At 45.0% G+C, this 24,892-nt stretch overlaps 2 protein-coding genes across 2 annotated transcripts; one reads left to right on the plus strand and one right to left on the minus strand.

Annotated features, from left to right (window-relative positions):
* The first annotated feature begins 277 nt into the window (after positions 1-277).
* Positions 278-12,416, plus strand: ZFYVE19 (zinc finger FYVE-type containing 19). The gene is made up of 11 exons (XM_082485567.1): positions 278-389; positions 1,420-1,541; positions 3,969-4,022; positions 4,534-4,694; positions 5,630-5,775; positions 6,672-6,786; positions 7,329-7,538; positions 8,020-8,099; positions 8,813-8,923; positions 10,342-10,484; positions 11,891-12,416. Exons 1-11 carry the CDS (start codon positions 336-338, stop codon positions 11,955-11,957), a joined length of 1,263 nt encoding a protein of 420 aa, XP_082341693.1. The 5' UTR covers positions 278-335; the 3' UTR covers positions 11,958-12,416.
* Positions 12,417-17,531: 5,115 nt separating this feature from the next.
* Positions 17,532-24,516, minus strand: PPP1R14D (protein phosphatase 1 regulatory inhibitor subunit 14D; the record flags this gene model as incomplete). The annotated part of the gene is made up of 4 exons (XM_082485568.1): positions 17,532-17,618; positions 19,658-19,690; positions 19,904-19,999; positions 24,334-24,516. The coding sequence occupies 4 exons, from the start codon at positions 24,514-24,516 to the stop codon at positions 17,550-17,552; spliced, it is 381 nt and encodes a 126-aa protein (XP_082341694.1). The 3' UTR covers positions 17,532-17,549.
* Between the last annotated feature and the right edge of the window lie 376 nt (positions 24,517-24,892).

The raw sequence follows: 24,892 nt of genomic DNA on the forward strand, positions 1-24,892 counted from the left end.
CCGTCACCTCAGCCCCACCGCCGCCTGGCGCCACGGCGCGGTGCCTGCCGGGAAATGGAGTCTTCGCCGGCCCCAACTGGCGGGGCGGGGTCGCGGCAGCAGACTACAGACACCACAATGCATCGCGCGGCAGAACCGGATGTTTTCGGTCCCCGGGTGCGGCGACGGCGCCCTGGGCAGTGTAGTTTGTCGGCGGAGGCGCGCCCGGCGGCGGGAGGCGGGGAGGGCGGCTCCGAGGACTACAACTCCCGTCGGTCCTTGCGCGGCGGCGGGGTCGTGGGGCCGCGCCGGGCGGCCCCCGGCTCGGTGTGTGAGGGGCGGGCGGCTGTCGCGCTATGGATCGCCGGTGTTATGGGTGCGCGTCCAAGTTCTCGGTCTTCAAGAAAGAGGCAAGTCCGGCTGAAGGCCGGGGGGGGTAGGGGGCAGGTTGGGGAGCGGCTGCGAGGCGGAGCCCGGCCGGTCCCCGCCGTCGCCTCCCCCGCAGTGCGCGGGGCCGGAGAGGGGAAGCGGGTAGCCGGCCTCCCTCAGCTGCCCCCCGGGCACCCGCCTCCCTCCCTCAGCGCCGCCCCCGGGCACCCTCCCCGACCGGCATCGGGGCGTCCTTGGCCTTGCGTGCTTACTGCGCTCTGGGGGTGCCTATGTCTTCAAATATGTGAGAGCACTGCAAAAAAAAAAAAAATTAAAAAAAAAAAAGATGTTAGGAGACTGAGGGGAGACCTTAGCGCGCTCTAACAGTTCCCTGAAAGGAGAGTGTAGCGAGGTGGAGATCGGTCTCTTCTCCCAATAACAGGCAATAGGACAAGAGAAAATGGATTCAAGTTGCACCAGGGGAAGTTTAGGATGGATATTAGGAAAAAATTCTTCACGGAAAGGGTTGTCAAACATTGGAACAGGCTGCCCAGGGAAGAGGTTGAGTCCCCATCCCTGGAGGTATTTAAAAGATGGGTAGATGTAGTACTGAAGGACATGGTTTAGTGGTAGTTTTGGCAGTATTAGGTTAATGGTTGGACTCGATGATCTGAAAGGTCCCTTCCAACCAAGACGATTCTATGATTAAATGTCATCCCTCTAATCCAGCTTTCATTCATTGTCTCAGAGAATTCTCCATGTATACACTTTATTGTACTACAGCACGAAATGGTGTCCCTGCCTCTGGCAGGAGTTATGTGCTGGTGCTCTAAAGTTCTCCAGAGCCCCCATATCTTCAGCAGCCACTAATGGTACAGTTCTCTTAAAAAAACAAAAAAAAAAACAAAAAAAAAAACAACAACAAACAGAATAGTCCCAGCGTCGCTTTCAGCGGACCTTGGCATGGGCATGGCTCCTGTGTATGGCCAGCTGGAGTGACGGGGGGTGAGTGGTGGCTGGGTGATGAGGGCCTGCCCTGCCCCCCTCTCTCTCCGTCTCGTGTCTCTGCAGTGTGGATGCAAGAACTGTGGGCGGTCGTTCTGCTCAGGCTGCCTCAGCTTCAGCGCTGTCGTTGCCCGCTGCGGAAGCGCTCAGCAGAAGGTGTGCAAGCAGTGTCACGGAAAACTGACTGGGTAAGACAGGAGCGCTTCTCCACCCGAAGGCGGCATCCCGCTTTGTTTCTTCATTTTTGCATCCCAGTGTTGTTTTGCAGATTTCTGTGTGAGAGCTGTGCCTCGCACTTGTACGTGCACACATTGCCTGTACCCTGGAGTTCCAAGCCAGGCCATTACTGAACTGTTGTTACGTGAGCTGTGCAGTCTAAAGATAGGAATCAAGATTTGTGAAGCTGTTCTCTATGGTGACAGAGTAGTCTGAAAGAACCAGGTTTAAATCTTCATGGATGGACACTGAATGCCTGTGGATATCTTAGCTAGATGAGATGAGGTTAAACCCCACCATGGTTTTGACCAGGAATCTACACCCCTTTGAAAGCACTGGTAGTCATTTCAGATGTGTAGTAGTTGAATGGCCTGACAATAAGATATTGAAAGTGTGTCCTGGTTTGAGTGACACAGGACTAATTTCTCTTCTATTTCTTGGGAAAACTGCACTTTTAGAAGACTCTAGTGTCTGAATTTGTGAAAATATTTACTTTATAGCCACTATGGTGTGTGGGTTTCAAGGTCTCAGTGTTTTTGAGTTAGCCAGGTACAGGGATGAGGAGGAGCGAGACCTGAGCACTTGACCCAAGCTGGCCAACAGGATTATTTCATACCATGAACGTCACGTTCAATATAAATTAGGAAGTTTGCTGAGAAGTTCTCTCTCTCCCTTGATGGCAGCGACCCAGAGAACTTCTTGCCCCAGTGCTGGACCCCTGAGCCCTTTCCTTCCTCTCGAAGCCGTAGTGCTCGCAGTGTCTGATACTTGCTCTCCACTGCTGGGAGTGCACAGCTTCCTACTGATAGAATTGGCTGAGTATAATCCCTGTATATTTTATATTGCTATGGGAATCAATATTGGTTCTTTCGTGTTATTAATGTTAATCATCTAGTCTTATTCTGTTAAATCTGTTCATATTTCAACCCCACGGTTTTCTTGTTTTTTCCCAGTTCCCCTTCCTGGGTGGGGAGGGGTCATCGGGTGATAGAATAATTGTCTAATGACCATAAACTGTTGTGCGTTTTCTCAAACCATAACGAAGTGTTATTACCTCTGTGGGTAAACAGTGACACAAATCCTCATTGTATCTGCTGTATGTAGCCTGAAGACTTAAATTTTTGTAGTATAAAGTCAGTTTGCTTTTAAAAGAGAATAAAATATTTGCAAACATAACCTGTAGATTGCCTGTTGAAAACCAAAAAAAATGTAATTCAGTAGCAGTATGGGTTTTACATGTGAACAAGTAAACACAGAGCACAAGTATATACCAGAACCCCCTCAAACAATTCTCCTGTGTCCTCTTCCTTGCATTTCTCCTACCTCTCTTCTTCATTTCTTTCCTATAGCAAGGAATTTCCACCAGTGAGTGGGGAATTTTCTGGCTCTGCAGGTGTCGAAAGGAGAAGAGCCTCTCATTAGCAGAGGTCTTCACTTCAGAAGCACTGGCTCGTGAAAACAGTGTGAGCTATTGATGGTGAAAATACAGTATTCAGTCTTTCTATTTTGAAATTTTCTGATTTCCCTTTACAATTCCAAAGCCATTAAGAAAACAGGGCAGCCTTTCTCCATGTTTCCTTCTGTCGTCCCTGACTGGATAGCGGGTAGATAATACATGTAGGGTGCAGCTCTGTAAGGTGCATATATTGTTCTTCTTCATGCAGATAGCTTTTGGAGCTGAAACCATAGATCTGGAAAGCGTTCCAGCACTGTGGCACTCATTCGTTACTGTACAGGCCTTAGCATAGCGCAGATGTGTTTGTAGCTGTGACTTCTAAGAATGAATAAGATATGCTAACTACCTTACATAAGTGTGTAGTTTAGCAGCTCAACCTGAATGCAACAAAGTAGAAGATAGTTGCACAAGATGTGTTTGTGGTGTGCAGTGTTCAAGTGTGCTAGAAGATGTTGTTATGATACTGGTGGTTATATAATAATTTTTGTAACATTTTGTTTACCTGGTGCATTATATAATTCTGTGTTGTTTGCATGCCACAGCTCCTTTCAGAGTGTCCTGCTGCACGGAAACTAATTACACCGGGACTCTTACCTAACTACTCTCTATCCGCTCTCCGAACTGGGAGGTACAGGCTGTGGGTGGCAAGGATATTTCAGCCCCTCCTCCTTTGGATCACTGGTGACCATATTAAATCACGTTTTGTCCAGATGCAAAACAACTGGACCAGAGGACTAGAAATGAAGTCCCCTGCTGTCTCAGCCAGCTATATTGTCCTGATCCCTTCCATAAGCTGATCGCTCTCCATATTAATGAGGTTATGAAAGGGGCTGTACCAGGAGGTCAAGAAATGCATACTGATTCCTCTTGAGTTGAGAGACTAGATGATTGAAGCATTGCCAGTATCTTGAGTTCAGAGAAATCATTGGTTTTTGTCTTCCAGAGAGGGATCTGAAAGCAGCTCAGCAAAATGGTCACCACCAGAAAACTACAAAAAGTGAGTTGCACTTGCCAATCAGACGGTTGTTTCTGCCGCCGAGTAGCCTTTCAGGCCCTCACTCCTCTTCCCCTACAGAGACCAGCAAAAGTGGGGGTTGCAGAGTTAGATTAGCGATAGGGCTTTTGTTTTGTTGTTTGGGTTTTTCATTTGTTTGTTTGGGGGGGTGAGGTGTGTGCTCTTTTGAATAGACTCCTGAACAGCCACCTGCTTACAGTTATCCGTGACCGATTGGGGTTGGCGTGGAAACGGGAACCTGATGGTGAAATGTTTCTTGTCTGCTTGGAAATGGTGCCAGTTGGGCTGCTGCTGTTAGCTAAGGTTTTCCTTATTCTTCGGAGTACCTCATTGTGCTGATATGGGAAAGCCTGGTACAGGAGGGAGTGCTTTCTGTTCTGTTCTACACCAACGTTCTTCAAGTAGCTTGTTGGGTTCACAGAGGATCTTTTCGTATCTCAGGGTTTAAACCTCTGTTCTCAATTGTCATGTCTTTTTTACATCCTTCTCACAGGCGCGTAGCAGCTTTTGAGGCTCAGCAAAACCAGCTGAAAGAACAACAGAAGGCAGCTGCAAAACCTCCAGGTCAAGCAGGCTCCAGATACCAGGGGCTCTCAAAAGAGGATAGAGCTATTGCAGAAAGACTGGAGAGGCTCAGGGAGGAAAGGAAACCGAGTGAGTTTTGGAGGATACCAGAGATACCTTGGGTGGGAACACTGCTACTTGGGAAACATGGAATCTGGAGGGAGAGGGAAGTGCTGGGCTTTCAGAGCCTGTTTAAGATTCCCTAAAAATAGGGAATTGAAGGGTTAAAATTGGACAGAGCATCCATGTCCTGCTGCCACAATGGACAGATTCTACAATGATTTTAGGTTAATGTTCCAATTTCTTCTTGCTTCTTGGGGTTTCCCTTGAAACTGGCTCTCAGTTTTGAGGCAGTATCTTACTTGTAAAATTACTTTCTCATTTTCCATTATTTGGGGTAGAAGCCTGTGTCAAGTGCAACAGGAGCAGAATGAAATGAGGGTCTTTGGCCAAACTGTTTTGCAGGTTTCCTGTGGCTCATTGCCCTGGACAACAGCAGTGCCAGTATCTATGGGATTATGTTTTGGCCAGCCTTGCCTCACAGAGGAGAAAAAGGACTCTCATCCCAGCCTACAGCTGTCAGGTTCTGGGACAGCCTTGTGGTGCTTTTGGGAGAATAAACTATTTTAAAAATTATATGTGTTCTCTAAAAGGGAAAGAACACCCTGCAAAGTGGTTACCTGATTATCATAGAATCATTTAGGTTGGAAAAGACCCGTAAGATCATCAAGTCCAACCGTAAACCTAACACTGCCAAGTCCACCACTAAACTGTGTCCCTAAGTGCTACATCTACACGTCTTTTAAATACCTCCGGGGATGGTGACTCAACCACTCCCCTGGGCAGCACAGTCTCCAAGTCACTGTGGTATGAGCCCTCATTCACATCAGGGACTGAGGGAGGTTTTTGCTCAAATGTTCAGAGTCTGATTCCAGAAAGCAATAAAATTTTAAGAAAATACAATTTGAAGCCTTTTGTTTTCAATGACAGAGTAATCTCCTCCCTTGGGTTATTCTGAATTGCAGAGTCCATCCCTACTCAGGCTGAGATCGAAGCTAGGCTGGCTGCCCTGAAGGAGGACTGCCGGGGACCTGTTCCATCCACACAGGAAATGGAGGACCGGTTGGCTGTCCTGCAGGGGAGAGATCCTCCTTCCCAGGCTCCCAGACCTGTAAGATCCCTCAGCTCCTTGGCCAGCAATGTATTCTGAGCTGACACAGTAACTGCTGTCCCAGCATGTTAGCTGTTCTTCCTTCTTCAGCTTTTTTGTGTCTAGGTGGCTCCCTTCAGAAATGTGCGTTTCTTGTTTCTGTCATTGCTCCAGAAGCAGATGTCCAGCCTTTACCAATTCACTGCTTCAGGTTGAATGCAGTATGTTCCTTTATGTCAAATGAAGTTTGTGTGTTTGTTTTTAACAATAGATGCTAAGTTTTTTCCTCTCAAACCCATTTGTATACCTAAGTGTTCTGATATTTTTTCAGACCTGCTTGTCTGTGTTTGGGACTTATCAGCCCTACCTTCTCATTGTATCTTGAAGTGGTTACTGCATCCCAGCTGAGCAAAATCCTGTTAATTATTCCAGAAATGGAAGCATGGAGTTGTTAGTCTGAGATTGCAGAGGAATGAGTTGGATATATGCCTTCAAAGCCTATATGAATCATCTTGTCCCTGATAAATCGTTTTCCTCGTGCTCCTTTTCCAGCAGTGCTGCAACGCTCAGCTGTTATCATAGGCTGCTGGCTGGCACTGTTGAGAACGGTACTTTATTTACATTGGAGATAGTGGCAGAGCTGGGGTTGGGACCCAGCAGCATGTACTCCTATATATTCAGCACCACTTTGCCTTGTTTGGGTGACTGCTTTTAGAGTTGTGCGCATTCAGCGCCTCTAAGAATGAAGCCCTGAAAGTCTTACACCAGATAACTGTAAGCCGAGAGTCTCAAGATCAATGGATATATCTTTTTATGCTGCTCCCACCAAGGATGATCTTGGTTACCAAACTTTATCTTTGATTGAGTATGCTAGTGTCCTCTCATTTGCCTTTTCCTGTGCCCACCTTGTTTCTTAGGTACACCAGCCTCCTGATACCAGAAGTCTGGTCCAGCAGACAGATGACCTGTTAACTCAACTGTCTGAGGAAGTTGCCATTGATGAGCATTACAGACCAAGAGTCCAGCCTCAAGGTATCTATTTTGGCTTCCAAAGACCTTTTTCTGTCTAATAATGTATGTGCTATAGTGAGAAGGGAATACATGCCCCCCTACCTAGCTTACAGGTGAGCTGGGTGCCCGGTTTGTCCTTACCTCCCCCATATGACTCCCGAATTGACCAAAAGGAGCCATCTGTCTCATTGTCTTTGCTTGGAGATGGTTCCTTTTTCTCAGATTTGTTGCTCCTCTCTGTTTCTCTAAGGTGACCCTTCCCTGGGGAGGAGCTGTTGCTACTCCTAACACACCTGTGCTCTGTTACAAAAACATCGGAACCTGGGATACCATTATCTTCCTAGCTGTGGTGCTCTCTCTGTAATCTCACTGTAAAACACAGATTATCTCACTTTCTTCTCTTCATGTACAGTGCAGATCCTACTGTGGCATGCCTTCTCCCATTATTACCCAGATTAATGGAGAGCAGCCAGCTGCTCTCATACCATTGCTTTAGTCATGTTATCTGTGCCCAAGGAACACTGCTGCTGAGTCACCAGCATGTTCTGTGTATCTGTTTGCAGCTGTTAGTAGCCAAAGATTAAATGATCTCAATCGGGAAAGTGAAGATTGTGTTTGCCCTGCAAATCTGGACCCAAAACAGTTAGAGGAAGAGAAGAATAAACTTCTGGCAGAAGCTGCTGCTGAGCTGCGGGAAGAGAACACTAGGCAGGAAAAGATCCTACAAGTTGCCAAAAGACTGGCAGCGCTCAAAGGCGAGGACCCAGAGAAAGGTGGGTAGCAGATGAGAATACAGTGCCAAGAGAGAAACCAAGTTCCTGTGACAGTAATTTCTTTCCTAAGAGGTGTTTATCCATCTTATTCTTCTGTTCTGCAAGAAACAGACTGAGATTTGGTTCTGTCTGTAGAGTTATATGGATTGGATCTTAGCTGAGGGTAAAGGACGGAGCTGTAAGGTCAGACTGCTTTGTCTTGCACCCTTCTTTGAGATAATTCTAGCATGCTCTGGTGATGCTAACAAAGCTTTTAAAAGCAAAGCTCTGGTTTTGGTGGGGATTTTTTCCTTCCCTCTTCCAGTATTAAAAACAAACAGTAACGCCTTTTTTGAGGAGTCCCCATCTGAAAATGATCTGTCTGTGCCAGAGCCAGAATACCAAAACCAGCTCCCACCACAAAGGATTGTCTCTGGCCCATAAGTGGGCACAAGCTTTGAGGCAGGTATGGGTTACAGTCTCCTGTCTCTTACTCTTGCAGTTACACTGGAAACCTATAAACTCCCTGACAGTGATGAGGAAGTGGCTGAGGAGGAAGCCATTCGCAGAGTGCTAAAACAGGTCAGAAGTGGCAGCTGTGGCCTTGTTTATCTTCCTCTTAATTATTCACAGTGTGTATGTTACCTGGTGAGCATGCCAAGGATGTGTTTCTGTTCCTGGGCAGAGTTTCATTCCTCCCCCTCTGAGTGCGTTTCCAATACTAGCTCCCATGGGCCATTCAGCTACAGGCGATTGACAACATGACTTCTAGTCTGTCACATTGTCTTTCTCATTCATAGTTAGTGTCTTCTTGCGGTATGTGTCTCCTCTCCAGCTCCACTCTGCTGGTACTTCCTTACTTCTTGTTTCATTTTTTCCCCCACCCAGCTAGAACATGGATGATATGTGTGCTGTTATACCTAGATTTCTCTCTAAAATGTCTATGAATTGTCTTGCAGGCAGACACAAGCTTTCTGTGCTTAAGTTTCTGCCTGATTACGGACCACGCACACGTGATTACCATGATGTTGAGGGTCTGCTGATAGCTGTACTGCAAAGTAGAGTGCGTTAGCTGAAGGCCCCCTGCTGCTATGCTGACTGTTTGCAATGTACACACAGTGTTTAGAGTGCAGGCAGAGCGAGCTCACAGCTGTCTGGATAACACCAGATGTATTCAGACTTGTCATCTCCTGTTACTGCATGAGAGCAAGGACAAGGGCAGGAGGTTTAGAGCCTAGAATGAGGCTCCCAACTGTGTTTGAAACAAGAGGCTTCTCGCTTTCTGTTGTTACCAGCTTACAGAGGAAGCAGCCTTGGATGAAGCAAGTGGATTCAACATTCCCCCAGATCAGACCACCCAACCAGGACCCTCACAACAGAACCTGCGTAAGAAAGCAAAGCAAAAGGTCAGTGAGCTGGTCAGGATCTCTTGAAATGACATGTTCCAGGGTCTCAGGAGAGTACAGTTCTGCAGCAGAAGTTTGCTGTATCTTAGGCTTGATGCAGGAAAAAAAACCAACAAAACAACCAGCGTCTCCAGTGTAGATAAGCTGAGTGGTATATGCAAGGCTGACCAGCCCTGAGCACAGCTGTGAGTCATCTTTGTACTTTTAAAAGGAATTGCTCCCTGGAATACAATTCCTTTCAGGCTGGCTTTCTGCTGAATGGGATGGTGTCCTCTAAACCCAGAGAAGTAGCATAGACCTTGCAAGATTGATATTAGAGAAGGGATTTTAACTCGCCAATGTAATTAGACCAAGAAGGCCACTGTCTAGTAGCATACAGCCTGAACCAGAGTAAGTGGGAGGTTTGCCAGTCCTTTCAGCATGTGCAGAATAGAACCTTTAGATAGTAATCGACTGTGTTCTCATATAACGTCAGAGGAAGGAATTAGTAACAAGATATCCTATGCTTAGAATGGATTCCAGCCTATTATGGAAATACATACACCTTCTGTAATGTATATTACAAGAATTAAATGGACCTGTGACTCACAGACACCTGACAGGCCTGTCTCCAGTGGAAGAAATTATTTAATTGTAAGCATTATTGAAAACATCCATCTCATAGGTATGCCACCTTGCGCTTCTGGGATTACTGATGTAAAAGATAGTGCCATCTTAATGCTGTCGTGTTAGGAAGCTGCCTCTGCCAGTGTCCAGGCACTGTGTCCCAAAGTGTGTATGGCTGTTCAGTTCTGCAAGAGTTTTCTATAAAGCAGAAGGAGACAATAGACGGCCTTATGGGTAGCTTTTTAGATTATGATTTCAGAGAATCTTTCTGGGTCAACCTCACGTACAAATCAATAGTAGGTGCCTTTTGACAAATCAGTTCCTTTGTCCCCCAGTTTTCTTTCTATAAGAGGGAGAAAACAACCCCCCCACCTCCCCACTGCTGTCCCTTCCCACATAACTGCTTTCAGCAAAACTGCTGGACTGCTTGCTTTTGGAGCCAGGATTGTCTATCACTTGGTATTGCTGTGGTGCCTACCAGAACATCTGTGCTTCATGCCCTTAATGCGGTGTGGCCAATGTTGGTGTAAATTGTTGTAGACACTAAACGAGGGTGAACACCTGTTTACCTTCTGAGCAACATAGATTCACGAGCAAATGACAGAGAGTACCTTGGGTTTTTATTTAACAATCTAGATACATACAGAGCCTATCCTTGGCCTCTGGGCAAGTTTATCTCACAGACTTAGGATCAACAGAATGAACTATGGACCATGTGAAATGTCATTGTGGCCGTCATGTATTACAATGAAAGTCCTGTATTGTCTCTGCTGGGGTTTGAATTCCGTGTCTCTGTTTTCTTTGTGAATCAGAGCCAGACTCCAACCACCACAGCTCTTGCCAGGGCAGATGACAGTGATGAGGATGAGTTACCCTGGTGCTGTATCTGCAATGAAGATGCCACTTTGCGCTGCCATGGCTGCGATGGGGACCTCTACTGCCAGCGCTGTTTTCGGTAAGTCCTGCAGTTCCTCTTGATCTGAGAGGCAGGTCACAGGCAAGCTTGGCTGCTTTTGTTTGTTCTTCCCATTGGGCAGAAAAGCAGGCAGTAGGAGGGAAGATTTGAGGAACCCAGATCTGACCTGAATGCTAGTCATTATGGAAATACTTTGTGCGATAAGTAGTTATCCCAGGCTTCATGGACTAAACTGGTCCTAGGCAGAAATGTTCTGTCTGTACTGCTGCGGTGCATGATTGGGCACATTGTCTTGAGTGTTCTCTGGAGCAGCTGATGTGCTGCATTGCGTGGGATGGGATAAGTGAGACCATTGTTCAGCGACTCCTGTGGCTTGTTAATGACATTGATGGATGATCTGGGCTGGATTCCCATAAAAGGGGAGATCGGATATTATAAATTCCTGAGGCTTTTCTTGTGTTGAGATTCTGCAGTCTTAAACCATATAAAAAAAATCTTTGTTGAAATATGTATGGGTGAACATTTTTTCCTCAGTCAGGCCTTGAAGCAGCTATAGTCTTGGTTCTTAAACATCTGTAGCTTGATTTTTGACAAACAAGTTGCATGTCTTGGATTTGGAGAGTTAATTCCTTTGAATACAAAGCTATCTTACAGCTTGTGTGGCTTCTTTTTTCATGTCTCAAAAGCATTGAGTAGTTGTCTGGGTTCTCAGATTAGTGCTGGATGACATTTAGACAGCAGGATACTAACAGTCTGATTGGGATAGTAAGAGGTGCTTTCGTGTATATTCTCTCATTTCCTGCAAATGTTTTTGTAGAGAGATGGAAATGGAGTGGGGAAGAATGTATGAAAATGGTAAGAAAATATATGACTGGCAATACTAGATGATTAAAAATAAAACAAACAAACAAAAGTATCAGACAGCAAACATCAGTAAAAGCAGAACTGGCAGTCTGGCAGGTGAGTGAATGCATGCTGCAGAGGCGAGCTTGTGTCTTACTCAACACTAGCTGCTTCTAAGCATGGTTAAGACAGCTGCCAATACACTGCATTTTAGCCACAACAGTTACTTTTCAGAGTTTTGTGAAGCAGACTGTCATTTTGACTGTTGTCATAGAAGTTGCTAATGTGCCTGGGAGTCACAGACATGGTGCTGAGAGTAAGCCACCAGTCACGTGAATTTCTCAAAGAGGGAAAGAGACAGAGTCATTTGCTATTCCAGCAGGCAAGGATGAGCAGACCTTTCCACAAAGCACCTCAGAGGTTTCTGTTACAAGCAAATATCTGAAGTAGTCAGTCCACCTGGCTGCCAGTGGGGTCCTCACAGCTAACCCTTGGGATAAGTTTCTAGTTAAGGGCTGCTGGGAGACATCTTGTGCAGTGGCTAAGGGTGAGTTCCCTGCCTGGGTATTTAGTTCTGAATGCACTTTGTGTTTGCTTCTCAGGGAAGGCCATGATGAGTTTGACCTGAAGGACCACCACACCTCCCGCTATCATCTTCCTTGCAAGTAGAAGTGATCATACTCTTCATGGGCAGAAAAGGAGATGGAGAACGGGAAAAGAGAGGAGTTGGCCAGATGGGAAGAGTCCAAGTGGATTTGCAGCCAAAACGGGTGATGTTTTGGACAGTTAAAGGATGTGCTGTAATCTGAGAGAGGCTTGGAGGGCATGTGACTTTCTCCTCACAAATACAACCAGAGGAGTGCAGGGTTTGCTGTGCATGCTCGGGGATAAATGAGGACTTGATATGAGGAGGTGGATACAAGTCTATAAAAACAGATGGTAAGGCAATGCAGGTAACAGTAAAGATGTGTGTTTATGGCAGTACTGACTGGCTCCTAAGTAACTTCCTGCATTTGCTAACAGCTTTACACTGGTTTAACAGGCAGCAAAGCACTTTGCACTAAGAAAACTGTCGATGTCATGATCACGTGTGTGATGGGAACTTCCAAAGCGCAATAAAAACTATATATGGAGCCCTGTGGTTAAAGTCTCTCCTGGAAATGCCTGACAGCCTTTTACAAAGTGTTGCCCTCTTGTAATGGTATCTTAGTCCTAGTGTCAAGTGGCCTAGGGAAAGAAATGAAGGATCATGAAGTCATCAAAAATGTTTCTGTGGTGTGGCTGGAAAAGGTGCAGGGGCTACTCTGCCTTGATGGGCAGTGTTGCTCACATAAATGAAATGAAGGATGCTTTGTAAAGGTAATTGCTACTGATACACAGTGTTGTGATCTGCAGTGGCTGTTCCAAGGTCTGTAAGAGCAGCATGTTAATCTGGAAGAGTTGTGTATTAATCTGAAAGCGGGTTTTGGCTCCGTTTGTTATTTGGTCCTCTGGTAGGATAAAGATGTTACCTGTGTGATGCTCTTTATCTGGCTATGAGAGAAGCTCAATTTAATATGCTCATATCCCTCCTTGGAGACAGTCCAGATGCAAGTGACACTTGCCAGTGACTAACGCATCCAGAATTGCTTCAGATACCCTTCAAGCTTGCCCTAAATTGGCTCTAATATCCCATCAGGATGAGCTCTTCTCAGGACTATAATGTGACTTCTGAGACAGCTCTCTAAGGTTGACAAATTCCAATTGCAAAAAAATCAAGGATTTGCCTTTGACAGGGAGTTTCCAATGAATCTTGCCTGTCTGGTTTGACACTGCCGTTTACAGGTGTCTGCCCTGCCCCTGCGCTTAAGGTCACTGCCTCTGTAGGTGAGTTGACGAAACAGGGCTTGCCTGCATCTCAGCCACCCCTGGTCAGAGCACAGCAAAAAAATTAAACTACTGCTGAAAATAGGTGTGTGCTAACATGCTGGACTGGATCAGGCCCTTCAACAGAAACCTGTATCAAACAATGCAGAATAGTAAAACTATAGGTTAGCACAATAAAAATTGCAAGTGTATCCGGCAATGCCATCAAAACCCTTTGTTAGGAAGAGGTGGAAAAACCTGACTTGTGGAGGATCTTCTTTCTCCTGGCAGTCCTTGCTTTCCCAGTGCCTGTCTCTTTGGGACAGGTGGGTAGGAAAGCTACTTGAGTTGTCTGATGCAAGAGCTTACAATGACCCCTGTGTTACACAAAATTTAAGTAGAGAGTTTCTGCCCTGAGGAGCTTGCAGTCTTAAAAATGAAAACAAAATGCTGTTCTGGCTTTGTGTTATTGTAGGAATCACACTGTTTCATTGCTATTTGACCTGTATAATTAAGTCTGATAGCAAGACAGCCCAGTTCTGTCTTAGGTTAAATCCTCTGTGTTTTGCATGTACAGGAGAAGATACAAATACCTGTTCTTACATCTCTTCTAAGACTGATCCACTCCTTTGGGCTTCAGCCTGTCTCCTTTCCAAGCAGTTAATAGACATTTTAATTCTTGTTTTACAGCTGCTTTTTTTTTTTTTTAACATCTTAGTATGTGCTGGTGTGCTACTTGCAACATTTTGAAGGCTTCATCAGCCACAGCCAAACTTTGAGCTCCTTGTGTAGTTAGGCAGCCTGTGTCTTGTAAGCCTTGCCCTGTTCACATCAGTGGTAAAGGAGCAGGTTACAGCCAGAAGCAGTTTATTTAGTTTCCCAGATTGGTTTCTGTGGGGTCTTCCCAAGGAATCCAGAAATGCAGCCAACCCAATACCTGAAATAGAACTTACTCATACATGGAAGAGCCTCTTCAGTCACACACGCACATGCTGATGCTTTCCCTGCACCACTAATGGACATTTTTGTGGCTCCTGAGCTTTCGGCATATAATTGGCCATTTCAGTGGCAGCCCAATCACTTTCCCCTGAAAGCCATTCCCACTGTAGCTGTTGCCTCAGTGACCTCCATGTAGGAGGGGTAGAAGGGGCATCTAGATCAGCTCTCTGCAGGAAGCAAACCTAGTTGAATCCGTCGTTGTGAAAGAGGAATGCTGCGTGACCTTTAAGTGGGCACTTTTAGCTATGTTGCTTACTCCCTGTTCTTGTCTTTGAAAAGGTGCTGGTAAACCATTGGTTCGTGACAGGCCACATCAGCTTCAGTCATAGCCATTCAAGGGCTGAAGAGACCTTGGTATCTTCAAGAAAGAGAATCAGCTTCTTTGCTGCCATCTTTGTAGCATGCCATGAGGGCACAAGAAGATTTTCTTTCCCTCTCAAAATGTTTTGTATGTGAACTATCAAATGTAGGCTCCACCCCAACAAGAACTCAAAATAATGATAACACAGGATTTAACTCCAATTAGCTTATGAAGAGAGGTCTCAGCTTAGTTAAACGGCATTAACTTGCATTTACAGTGGTTCACAAGCATGCACTCTCATGTGTTACATCACTCTCAAGTGCTGTAACATGGTCATGGGTCCAAATGTAGCAGCCAGAATATTTTTAAAGGCAATGTTAAGTGTTGATCTTAACTAAGGAAAAATTGCATTAAAGGTTATTTTATACACCTTCATGAGCCTTCAATTAGAAAAGCATATGAGCATTCATACATTCTGAGTTATCTTGATATAATCAAGAGGGCAAAGTTCCTTTAAAGAAACATTCTTACACAGTATTTGCATACCAAACATGACAGCCCAATGCGAGCAATGGTGCTGAGAAACAGCAAAGTTAACTGGAAGGTGTTTGTAAAAAAAAAAAAAAAATTCATTTAATCTATCCTATGGTTTAGGCTGAGAACAGCCAAAAAGTAAATAAAAGCAAGTATGATTTCCTACTTTTAAGAACTAAACAAAAATAAGTTGCTCTGATTGCCTTATGTTACTTTTTCTTTTGTACCAGTGAGCTAAGAAATGATCTGGCACTGGCCACATCTTGCTTTGTTCCAAATGATCACACTGAGATGATTTGAAGCGCTCTCATGTGGTAGTGAAGTCCTTATGTATCAGAACCGACTGCCCATCATAGGGGCTGCAGCTTACTCTTTTTCTGCTACTTGTAGAATAAGCACAAAGACAATTTCTGTCAAGCAGAGTTTCAAGAACCTGCTTTTTCACGGGTTCGAACAATGTCTGCCTTAAAGCAGATGTTTTCTTTCCATATTGAGAGAATACAGAACAATGCCCAGGGTGGAGAAAATCTGTCTCTTGGGCCAGAGGAGAGGCATCTCGGGTCTTTGTGCTGTTGCAGCTCAGCAGAATAAAACAAAGCCTCCTGGTGGGGTACGTAATTAATCTGGGGTGCTATGCACTAGTGTTCTGCAGCTAATTACAGCTCTAGTTTAGGACACTCAGCTCGTGGCCTGTCCACCTAGATCTTCCCACCTGAACTTCTGTTTGAACCTAGTCTTTGTTTTCAACAGTGCTCAGAGCTCTTTGTCAGTGTGCTGCTCTCCTTTCTCAAGGGGTCTGATACATGAGCAATGCCAGATCTACAGCCAGTGCAGCTCTGAATTTAATTTTGTTGTTGTTATTTTACTTACAAAGTTGAGATTTTGGGGGGGGGCATGCATGTCCTATTAGCCCCTTACTAAGCCAAAAATGGCATGTCTCTAGGGCTACCATAGATATATGTGGACCTGATAAAGAAAAGACCATTTCTCTAACCTAGTGGGTGAGGCTTAGAGCCTCTTGGAGCAGACTTAGGACAAGGTACAAGCTGCATGGCTTGCTACCTTCCAGGAGGCTGTCGCGTACAAAAACAGCACGTGAAGGGAAGCAAGCCATTACGTCACAGTTGTTATGGCAGCTCGGATTTTGACCTCTCAGAGACGTGCACAGCCCACAGCTTGTTCACTGACACTTCTGCTGGAAAGTAGGAGGGAAGCAAGAGGTAATAGTCGTCACCCTGTTACTGATAAAGATGAAAAGGCTGATCTATTTCAGATATTGCTGGTCAAACCTAAGAGTTCTTGTTTGTTTTTGCTAGCTAACCTGCATGTCCCTTTTTTTCCAGAGTTGGCCTCTTCTGTCCCTGTCCGACAAAACCTGTACTCAAAAGCTAGCCTTGAACACACTGATACATAAGAGCCCCTCTGGATGTGATTCAGCAGCTCATCTCTTGTGTTTGAGTGGCAGGCATGAGAGCGTAGGGGCAGGACACAATGTGAGAGTCTGCTCTGCCTAAGCCATCAGCCTCCATTTGCTGTCTTATTTCCTGGCCACATGTGTCAAGTTACTGACTTGCTGAGAGGCTGGATGTAGTTTCCTCTGTATTTTTCCAGCCACGTGTTAGTTGTAGCCAGAAGAGTTTGTGCAGCAAGACAATGTGTCCTGCTTCACTTCTCATTTGTGAGACCTAGCTGTCTGCAAAAGACTCGCTCTGAGATGCTCCCTGCAAGGAAAGTGGGAGCAGGTATTTTTTCACTTCATTTTTTTTTTATAGTATCTAAAAAGAGAAACAAAGCAAGCAGTGCATGGCTGGTTTTCTCTGTTTTAATATATAAAATAAGCATTTTTCCAACATCTTTTTAAATTATGAGAAAAATCATTCGCAGACCTTGCTCATTTAGAAGACGCTTCTAATTCATTAAGTCCTAAATTCCACAAAAAGGAAAAACAATCCGTCTTCCATTATCCTTAGCAGCTGTTTCACTAAATTCCCCTTACTAGACCAGGTGCACTCAAACGTTTTCCTTCCATCCTACTGTATATTTTCTGTCCAACCTTCATGAATAAGAGACGCTTAATAAGACTTACAAAGTACGTGCAATGCTGTAGAGTCAGGCACAACAGTAACAGGCAGGAGATCGCAGCTGGGTCCCAGCCAGACTGAAACAGAGTGCAGCTTAACAGTAACCGATTTTCCATGTTGATGAATGAGTGATAACCAATGCCTTGTTTTCCTTGCAGTGGATGGAAAGAAAGAAGTCTTGATGAGCTCCTGAGAATTATATTCAGTGCTCCTCAGCCAGCATGGAAATTCCTAGAAGAAACTAAAGGAAGGACATCCTGTTCCCCAGGTTAACATGCCCTTTAAGAATCAGGAAAATGTACAGTCTAGCTCCCTGTTCTGTGTGTAGATCTGGAAGGAGTGGAGACTTCAAACCACTGGTACAAACTTCACAAACTTGGTGACATTTCTCAATAACAGTAAGTCCTAAACATATTCTGAAGCGATTTTGCTGATCCTGGTTTTTGTGGGGAAGACACACGTTTCCTTGTGACCAAAGCGGGGTGTTCCATGTGCGCAAGGTCATTTCTTCTGAGGATTGGTAACTCTCCGGAGACCTTTCAATCGACTAAGCAATTCCGTAATGAAGTCCTGCAATGAGAATTGGTTGAAGAAGGATGTCATATTAATTCCAGTGCTCACCAGCCCAGAGAGTACTAGGGTGCTTTCATTATTCCCACATTCACCTTCACGTAGAGCAGAAACCAGAATTTTGACATGTATTGAGCATATCTATCTTTTACCTCAGGAAAGGAGACCTTTTGATGGATGAAAAGGGTCTAAAAGTCCCTCTACTTCCCTTACCCTGTCTTCCTCTGGAGCAGCCATGTTTACTTCCTCCCCCAGAGCCAGCCTGCCCCTCTTCATCCCAGATACCTGCTTTTTCCACCTTGAGATTACCTCAGGATGCTGTTGTCCTCTGTTAGGTTCCACTGCTTCCTGTTGCCATCATAACCTCCTGCCCACTTTTGCTGCCCTCCCAATCTAGGGCAAAGCAAGCTGTCCCTCTTGTTGAACCTGTAAAGCTCCATGTTGTGGATTGCAAACCATCTCGGAGCTGTGCCAATTCTACAAGGAAGTGGCTGGCAGAGAAGAGGTGGAGCAAAACACATGTAGGGCTAATGATAACCTGGAGCCGGGGTTTAGGACAGGCAGAGCAGATAGATGAGCAGTTAATGGAGATAAACCCCGACTACTTTGCTGACACAGCCAAGGACTATGAACTAAACTGGACTATCTGGTTATTCCAAGCAGAAGTCAATGTGACAAGTGCAAACTTAACGCTCTGCATGACAAGCAATATCACCGTAAAGGAGTGTGCAGCCTTTCTTCACCCAAAAGAATAGCTACCTGTCCTTGTAATTAGGCAAGGTCACTGGAAGTATTGCAGCTTGTTACCATTTGCGCTGTGTGAAAGCCCAGCTTCCTTACTTAGGTGACCAGAGGTTGCCTGCCACGGCACGCTCTGGAAGCGAATGCCTAGAATCATACATACCTTTTCGGTCTGTCCCTTCAGAGGAATCCCGTTTGTTTCCTCTGTCTGCTTTCTGAAAATAGGCTGCTGTGATCTTTCAAGGGGACTGGGCTCAGTATCACCAGGGTGAAAGTACATATTTTTGCCAGTGGGACAGAAGTATCTGTTTGTAGTTTGCAAGTACTATGTTGTCCACAAGATACTTTCATGGCTTATGAATCAGTGGAGCAAACTCTTTTCAGTTATCGCTCTGGGAATGTGGGGTTCTTCCCTAAGTTCTGAAATTCAGACACTGAAAACTATTTCCCTATTGGCAGCCTTGTCTGCTGAACCCCTGCTAGGAGACTCTCTGTAATGATTGCTACAGCTGAGTTTAATTTCAGTGGTAGTCATGCATCCACCTCATTTTCTGTATGTTCATCCCTGCGCACATACATAGGCTCAACAAGATGTGGACACTGATGAATGATGTCCAAGCACGATGTTCACATGCAGTGCATGTGACTGAGGGGGTGATGGGGACCCCATTTTGCACAGGTATGCAGTGCAGTGAAGGCAGCTGCTTTGTGGTGCATGCACTACACTGCGAAGTATTAGGCTCCACTCCTTTGGACATTGTGACAGCCTGTGGGATTTCTTTAACTCTCTAGCTCAAAACTGGTACTTGTAAAGTTCACATGGGAAGAAAAACCACATGTAAAACTTACATGGCCACTGGTCAACAATTATCTGCCCAATCCAATCTGAGGGCCATCCTGCATTCTTGTCACTCAGAACACTAGAGTGGCTTAAGCTAAGAATGTGTTTAGTTAACAGTGTTCTGTGAGCTGTATCACTGCCTATGGCTTTTCTACACTGAGGACCAAATAGAAACTCAGCCTGGTCATCTTAGGATGTCCAAAACATGGAATGAGCTTTCTTTGGTTGTAAAGTGTAATTCCTTATTTGCTCCACTGCTCTGTCTTCAGCTCACCCATGTAGATTTACACATATTTTTCTAAAACAGCAGAATAAAGTAGCAAACACCTTTCATTGGGAATTAAACAAATCTGCAGCATCATGTTAGGCAAAGTAATATCTTGGCTATTCAGCCAAGCAGCAACAGACACTTTTACAGCACAGTATAACATACATATATTGACGGTACTTCACTCACCTCTGTTGGGCTGGAGCACTCATGGAGGATTTCCTAAAAAACAAGGAGGAGTCATTTTAGTATTTTATGAGTTGACCTATTCTCCCCTTTCTACAAAAAGGGTATATGATCTTACTACATTTGGCAAGCTAAGACACAGGGAAGCATCATGCAACACTGCATACACATATTCTGTACCCCACACACCACCACTACTCTTTATGAAAGAAGTCCCTAACTTAAAGTCAGCAAGTCCCACTATCTGACCTGTAGTTTTAATTTCTGTTCTTCATTAGGGACCTCCAGGAGATCTTCAAGATCAATTTGTGGTTCAGGAGCTGCTGCCTCTGTTTCCTCTCTTAGCTAAAAAGAAAAAAAAAATACACAGTTAATAAACCTTCAAACTCCTAAGAACCCTAGAGGCCTTCCTTAAAGAACTGAGCAGCTGAGAAGGAACTAGTTACAATAAAATAATGCTGCAAAGTTGAGGTCAAGATATAAATTGTCTCAAGGTAAGGAGGTTCTTATAAAGGGGGCACGGATTCCAGCCCCTCTGTGGTGTCTGCTACAGCCACACACCCTGATGTACACGTCGTTCATCTTTTTCCACCTTAACACTTGATACCACTGCTCAGGGATCGTCGTCCATCATGGGAAGACGCTTCCAAGAATATCCAACTGCAGTTGCCAACTGCAATGCAATGTAAGCCAACCTGGGACAACCCTCATCTATGAAGAGTGTGCACAAGCGTTCATCAAACAGAAATCCAGTGGGCTTAATCTTAGAGAGGTACATCTAATAAAAGGAGATTTTAGGCTTTTAGGCTAAATACATTCACATAGTTGGTATTTATACTAAGGCTTTTTGCAGTGATGGAGAGAAAAACAATTACACTTTTGAAAGGTCTAACAATGTTTTGCCAGCTTTCTCTAACGGACATGAGAGGGATAGAATTGTCTCCTTTAATGTAAGCGAGACCCCAAGCTTTGGTGATTGGAGTAATAATCTTGTAATGCATGTAAGGGTGTTAGTTGGGAACACTTGTAATCTTGATCACAGACACATTTGAGCTCCACATGTCTCTACAAGACTGTAAGGAAAGCACACCGTGGCTTCCAAAATATTTGCAAAATGAATCTTTGACAACACAACACTAGTGATATTTCAACATAATAATGAGCAGAATAAGGATACTGAGTAAACAGCACAGTACCCAATTGCTGGTAGCATTTATGGATGCGTTTGTAAAACATTAAACAATAAAGGCAACACTTACAGGAAAAAAAGAAACTTGTTCTGAGCAGTCTCTGATACCAAGCCAGAGAGGAAGTAGAAAACCTTTGTTCAGCTTTGTTACGCAGCTGACTTGACAATAAGTAACAAAACAGAGTTAAATATATTGTACTGTGACCCACACAGCATTTCTTCTTAAGAGTAATATTTATCATGTGACTGTTTAGACACCAGGTGTTGATCCAGCCTGACTTTGTCTCTGCCTAAAAGACAGAGCTAAATAGACCAGGAGGGTGAGACAGGGTAGGAACCCCCTACAGCTTTCTGGTCCTAGTGTGGATGGTGTTCTGGCTGCCACATGCAGGGAATTGTCTTGACAATCAAAATTGTCTCCTGAGTCTTAGTTTTGTTGGAAAAAAGCCTCATGACAGTAAACAGCATAGCGTTCAGATTATCTGTGTCAGGAGGCAGTGTTTGAACTAACCTTCCCGGCATTTGAATCCGCAGTGCTGTTTATTCTGACTCAGTCACCTGGGTTTCTGGAAGACGCTAAGGAATATTGCACTGCCAAGGGCAGGTGGAGCAAAGGAAGACGCTGACAAAGAGACAATGTAATGGAAGTCGATGGATCCACGAAAGCCCAGACTAGCAGGGCTAACTAAATAATCTTGCCGTGATGCACAAAGGAGAGCAGGACGATCTGCTGGACACCTGGACTTGTAATCAAGTCATTTACTGTAGCACATGTATTTATTTGAAAAGATCCTGTGTAACCCCCTGTTGTACCCTATTAACAGTCTCTGACCTGGCGCAGCATCGTGTTATGTAGTTCCTGGTAGCAAATCTCTTAGGTTGGCCCAAATACACCAGGAAGTTGGGAAACCTGTTGTGCTGGAGAGGCGCTAGCAAAGGCAGGCCACCGGCAATCTGTTCCTGTAAGGGCATGGCTGGATTTCTCATTTGTGCCTGCAGGGATTTTATAGTAAGGAAAAAAAAAATCCCCTTTGTGCAGCTACTCTCATGACAGTAAGCAGCTCCTAATTCTCAGAAAACCAGAAATGATAACGTAACCTTACTTGTTTTTCTGAAACCTTTACAAGTGTACATCTGCAGACTTGGACGAGTAAGAGTATCACACAGGGACCCTCATGCTGGGTCATCTTACTGGTGGTACCAAGTGCTTCTCATCAGTCTTACAAACAAACAAACAAACAAACAAACAAAGAAACCACCAACCCCAAACCCAAAACTTCTCTTTAAAACTGCAATAATTCCTCAGAGGGCAAAATGTTCTGTTACTCAAAAGAGCAGCCATTCTCCTTGCTTATCTCTGGCAAATCTCAACAGTCAGGTGAAGGGCTCTCTGAACTGAGCTACCAACCCCAGGGACAGTCCCTCAAGTGCCACTGCAGGCATGGTTGGCAGGTGATGCTGTCACTGCCACTGTTCTTTTGAACAGCCTTCGCTCACCAGGACCACCACTCTAGCACTTCGCAGACACGCTGAATTTTGCCTGTCTGACTAGGTCTAGCGATAACATCTGCTCCTGTGTACGCTATATAACGTTTCACAGTGCATTATCAGGAGGCCTAAGATACAGCTGAGAATTTATTACTATCATTTTATAAACTAAAGAAAACAACCGGAAATTCAGAATTAAGTCTTGAAGAGATTATGAGCTTTTATCCTTTATCATTTTTACTAATCAAGCTATGAATTTAAGGGTTTAAAAACATTAATAACAGAATAAGAGCAATAATATACTCATTTTAAGAGGAGCCATGCATCTGCAACAGAAGGATGGACCTTTTTTTCCATATTTGTTTTCTACTGCATGTTCTTTGCATATGGCATAAATTAAAGCATAAATTAACTATTTTTCTCTCCCAACGTGGCATAAGAACCTGGTACATTCCCACAAATTCCAAATGGGAAACAGTCACACAGAAAATTATTATAATAATGATGACAATAATAATAAACAATAACAACAGCAACAACAATAGTAGAGACAGCCTCAGAGACAGTTCCTGAAGTTTGGCTCTTCAGCTGTCGAGCTGTCATCGTTCTATGGCTCTCGGGCCCAGAAAATCAGCCTGGAGCTCTCCTGGGGCAGATAAAAGCTTCTCTGTACCATCACGGCATATAGCACAAAAATCTCCTGTCCTGGGCTGTTCTAACATGCCCACTTCCACCACTGATTTTAATTCGAGACTGCCGATGCGGAGAGTGGAAGACTCTGAGCAATCATCAGCTCTTTTCTCCTTGTATCTCAAAAACATGCTTAACACTGTGCTGCGGTGCAAAGACAGAAAACAGGGCAGAAAGGGTTTGACAGTTCTTTTAGTCCCTCTGCATCCAGGACAGGAATAAGCTGTTTTACACAATTTGTTAAACCCATCTATGTCTTCCGTTGAAGATGTTGTACTGGGTTGCAAGTCAAGAAATCTATGTTCTCTCACTGCAACAGCCATTGCCCTACAGATAAAAGCAAAACCCTCAGCCAAGCTATTTAAATGGGTTTAAGACCATGATGTACAATGCGGGCAAATCCGTTTCCCTTTTCCTGTACCATACTGCAAAGGAATTATCTCAAACATGGAAAAGCACTGTCCCTTCTGAAAGCTCCCAGCATAAGTGGCATCCACCTGAGCACAAAATAAGCATAGAAGCGATATGGCAGGTTAACGTTTAAATGTACCCAACCAACGCTGGAAATTGACTTTACTGAAATGTCACACCACCCTGAAGAAAAAATGTCATGTACCTTGCAACAGCTCAAGTAAAGACTGGTACCATTCAGGGGCTGGACCTAGGTGCTCCGGGATCTTTCTTAGCGGGACAGATCTCAGATAGGCAGGAAGAGTTCCTGGTGCAGAGGGAATCTTGGGAAAGGAAGACAGCTATGGGGATTTGGGATTTGTGGAGTTGAAGGCATAAGATCTCTACATACATAATTTCAGCATATATTTTCTTTCTTTCTTCCCCTGCTGCCAGTAGTGTGTCCAGACTCTGCAGCTACAGATAACAGCATTATCTGGAGTGTCTCATTCCAACAGCAGCTATAGCTACCTTCTTGTGACCAAAAGGAACAAGAACGCACGGATAATTCTAACCCAGCTAACTTAGATACTGCTTGCAGCAAAGCCACCCAGCATGTGGAGCTCAGCAACAAGAAGCATCTGAGGTTTGTACATCTCTCCAGGTTCTGCTGCTCATGCTGAGCACTAGCTGTCCCCCAGCAGGTGAAGCCAGTTGGATTATATCTATGGAAGCTTCTCTGGCTGCAGACACACCAGTCAGAGAGAGTGCTGTAGCGGGTGGCAATTAGATACCTAATGGAGACTGAAGACGAGAAGCTATTTCCAGTAAGGCAGAGTGAGCAAACTTCTGTCCTGGCACAACAGGGTCTCCGGTCCCATTCACCTGAGGAGTGAGGGGCTGATTTGCCCCAGCTACTCACCCGGCATTGGTACAGCTCCTGCAGCTGGGTGTTGATCCATTCCTCCAGGTCTAGCCAGCGCTGTAGGTCTTTGCGGTTGTACTTTATGGTTAACTTGCCCAGTTTCCTGTGTGATGATTCCTCACCAGGTTTCTCTGGCGTCTGGAAGGTCACCCGGGGCAGTGTGCTGGAGTCGCTGGCCATGCTCACCGCTTCACCACAGCAACTTGTCTTCCCGCCGGCTCCCTCGCTCCTTTTCTCTGGCTCCTTTGACCAACCCCTTTCTGCAAGTAGAGGCTCACAGCACCAGCTACTCGCAGACGCCAAAGGTGGGCAGCATTGGTGATCCCAGGGAGAGAGGTGGGGGAGACCAGGGGACCGGGGCAGCAGCCAGGCTCTGCGGGCAGAGTTACAGCAGAAGGTTCTTGGATTTCACCATCGGCCGTGCTGACAGGAGCAGGGAGGCAGGCAGAGGAGTCGTTGTAATAACATCTGCTGTTAAAAGAAGCCAAGCGAACCACGGAATTGATGAAACGAGCTTGTTAATATTTAACGCAAGTCAGCTCCAAGAGGTGGGGAA

This window comes from Vanellus vanellus, assembly GCF_965231255.1.
Source record: "Vanellus vanellus genome assembly, chromosome: 6".
NCBI lineage: Eukaryota > Metazoa > Chordata > Aves > Charadriiformes > Charadriidae > Vanellus > Vanellus vanellus.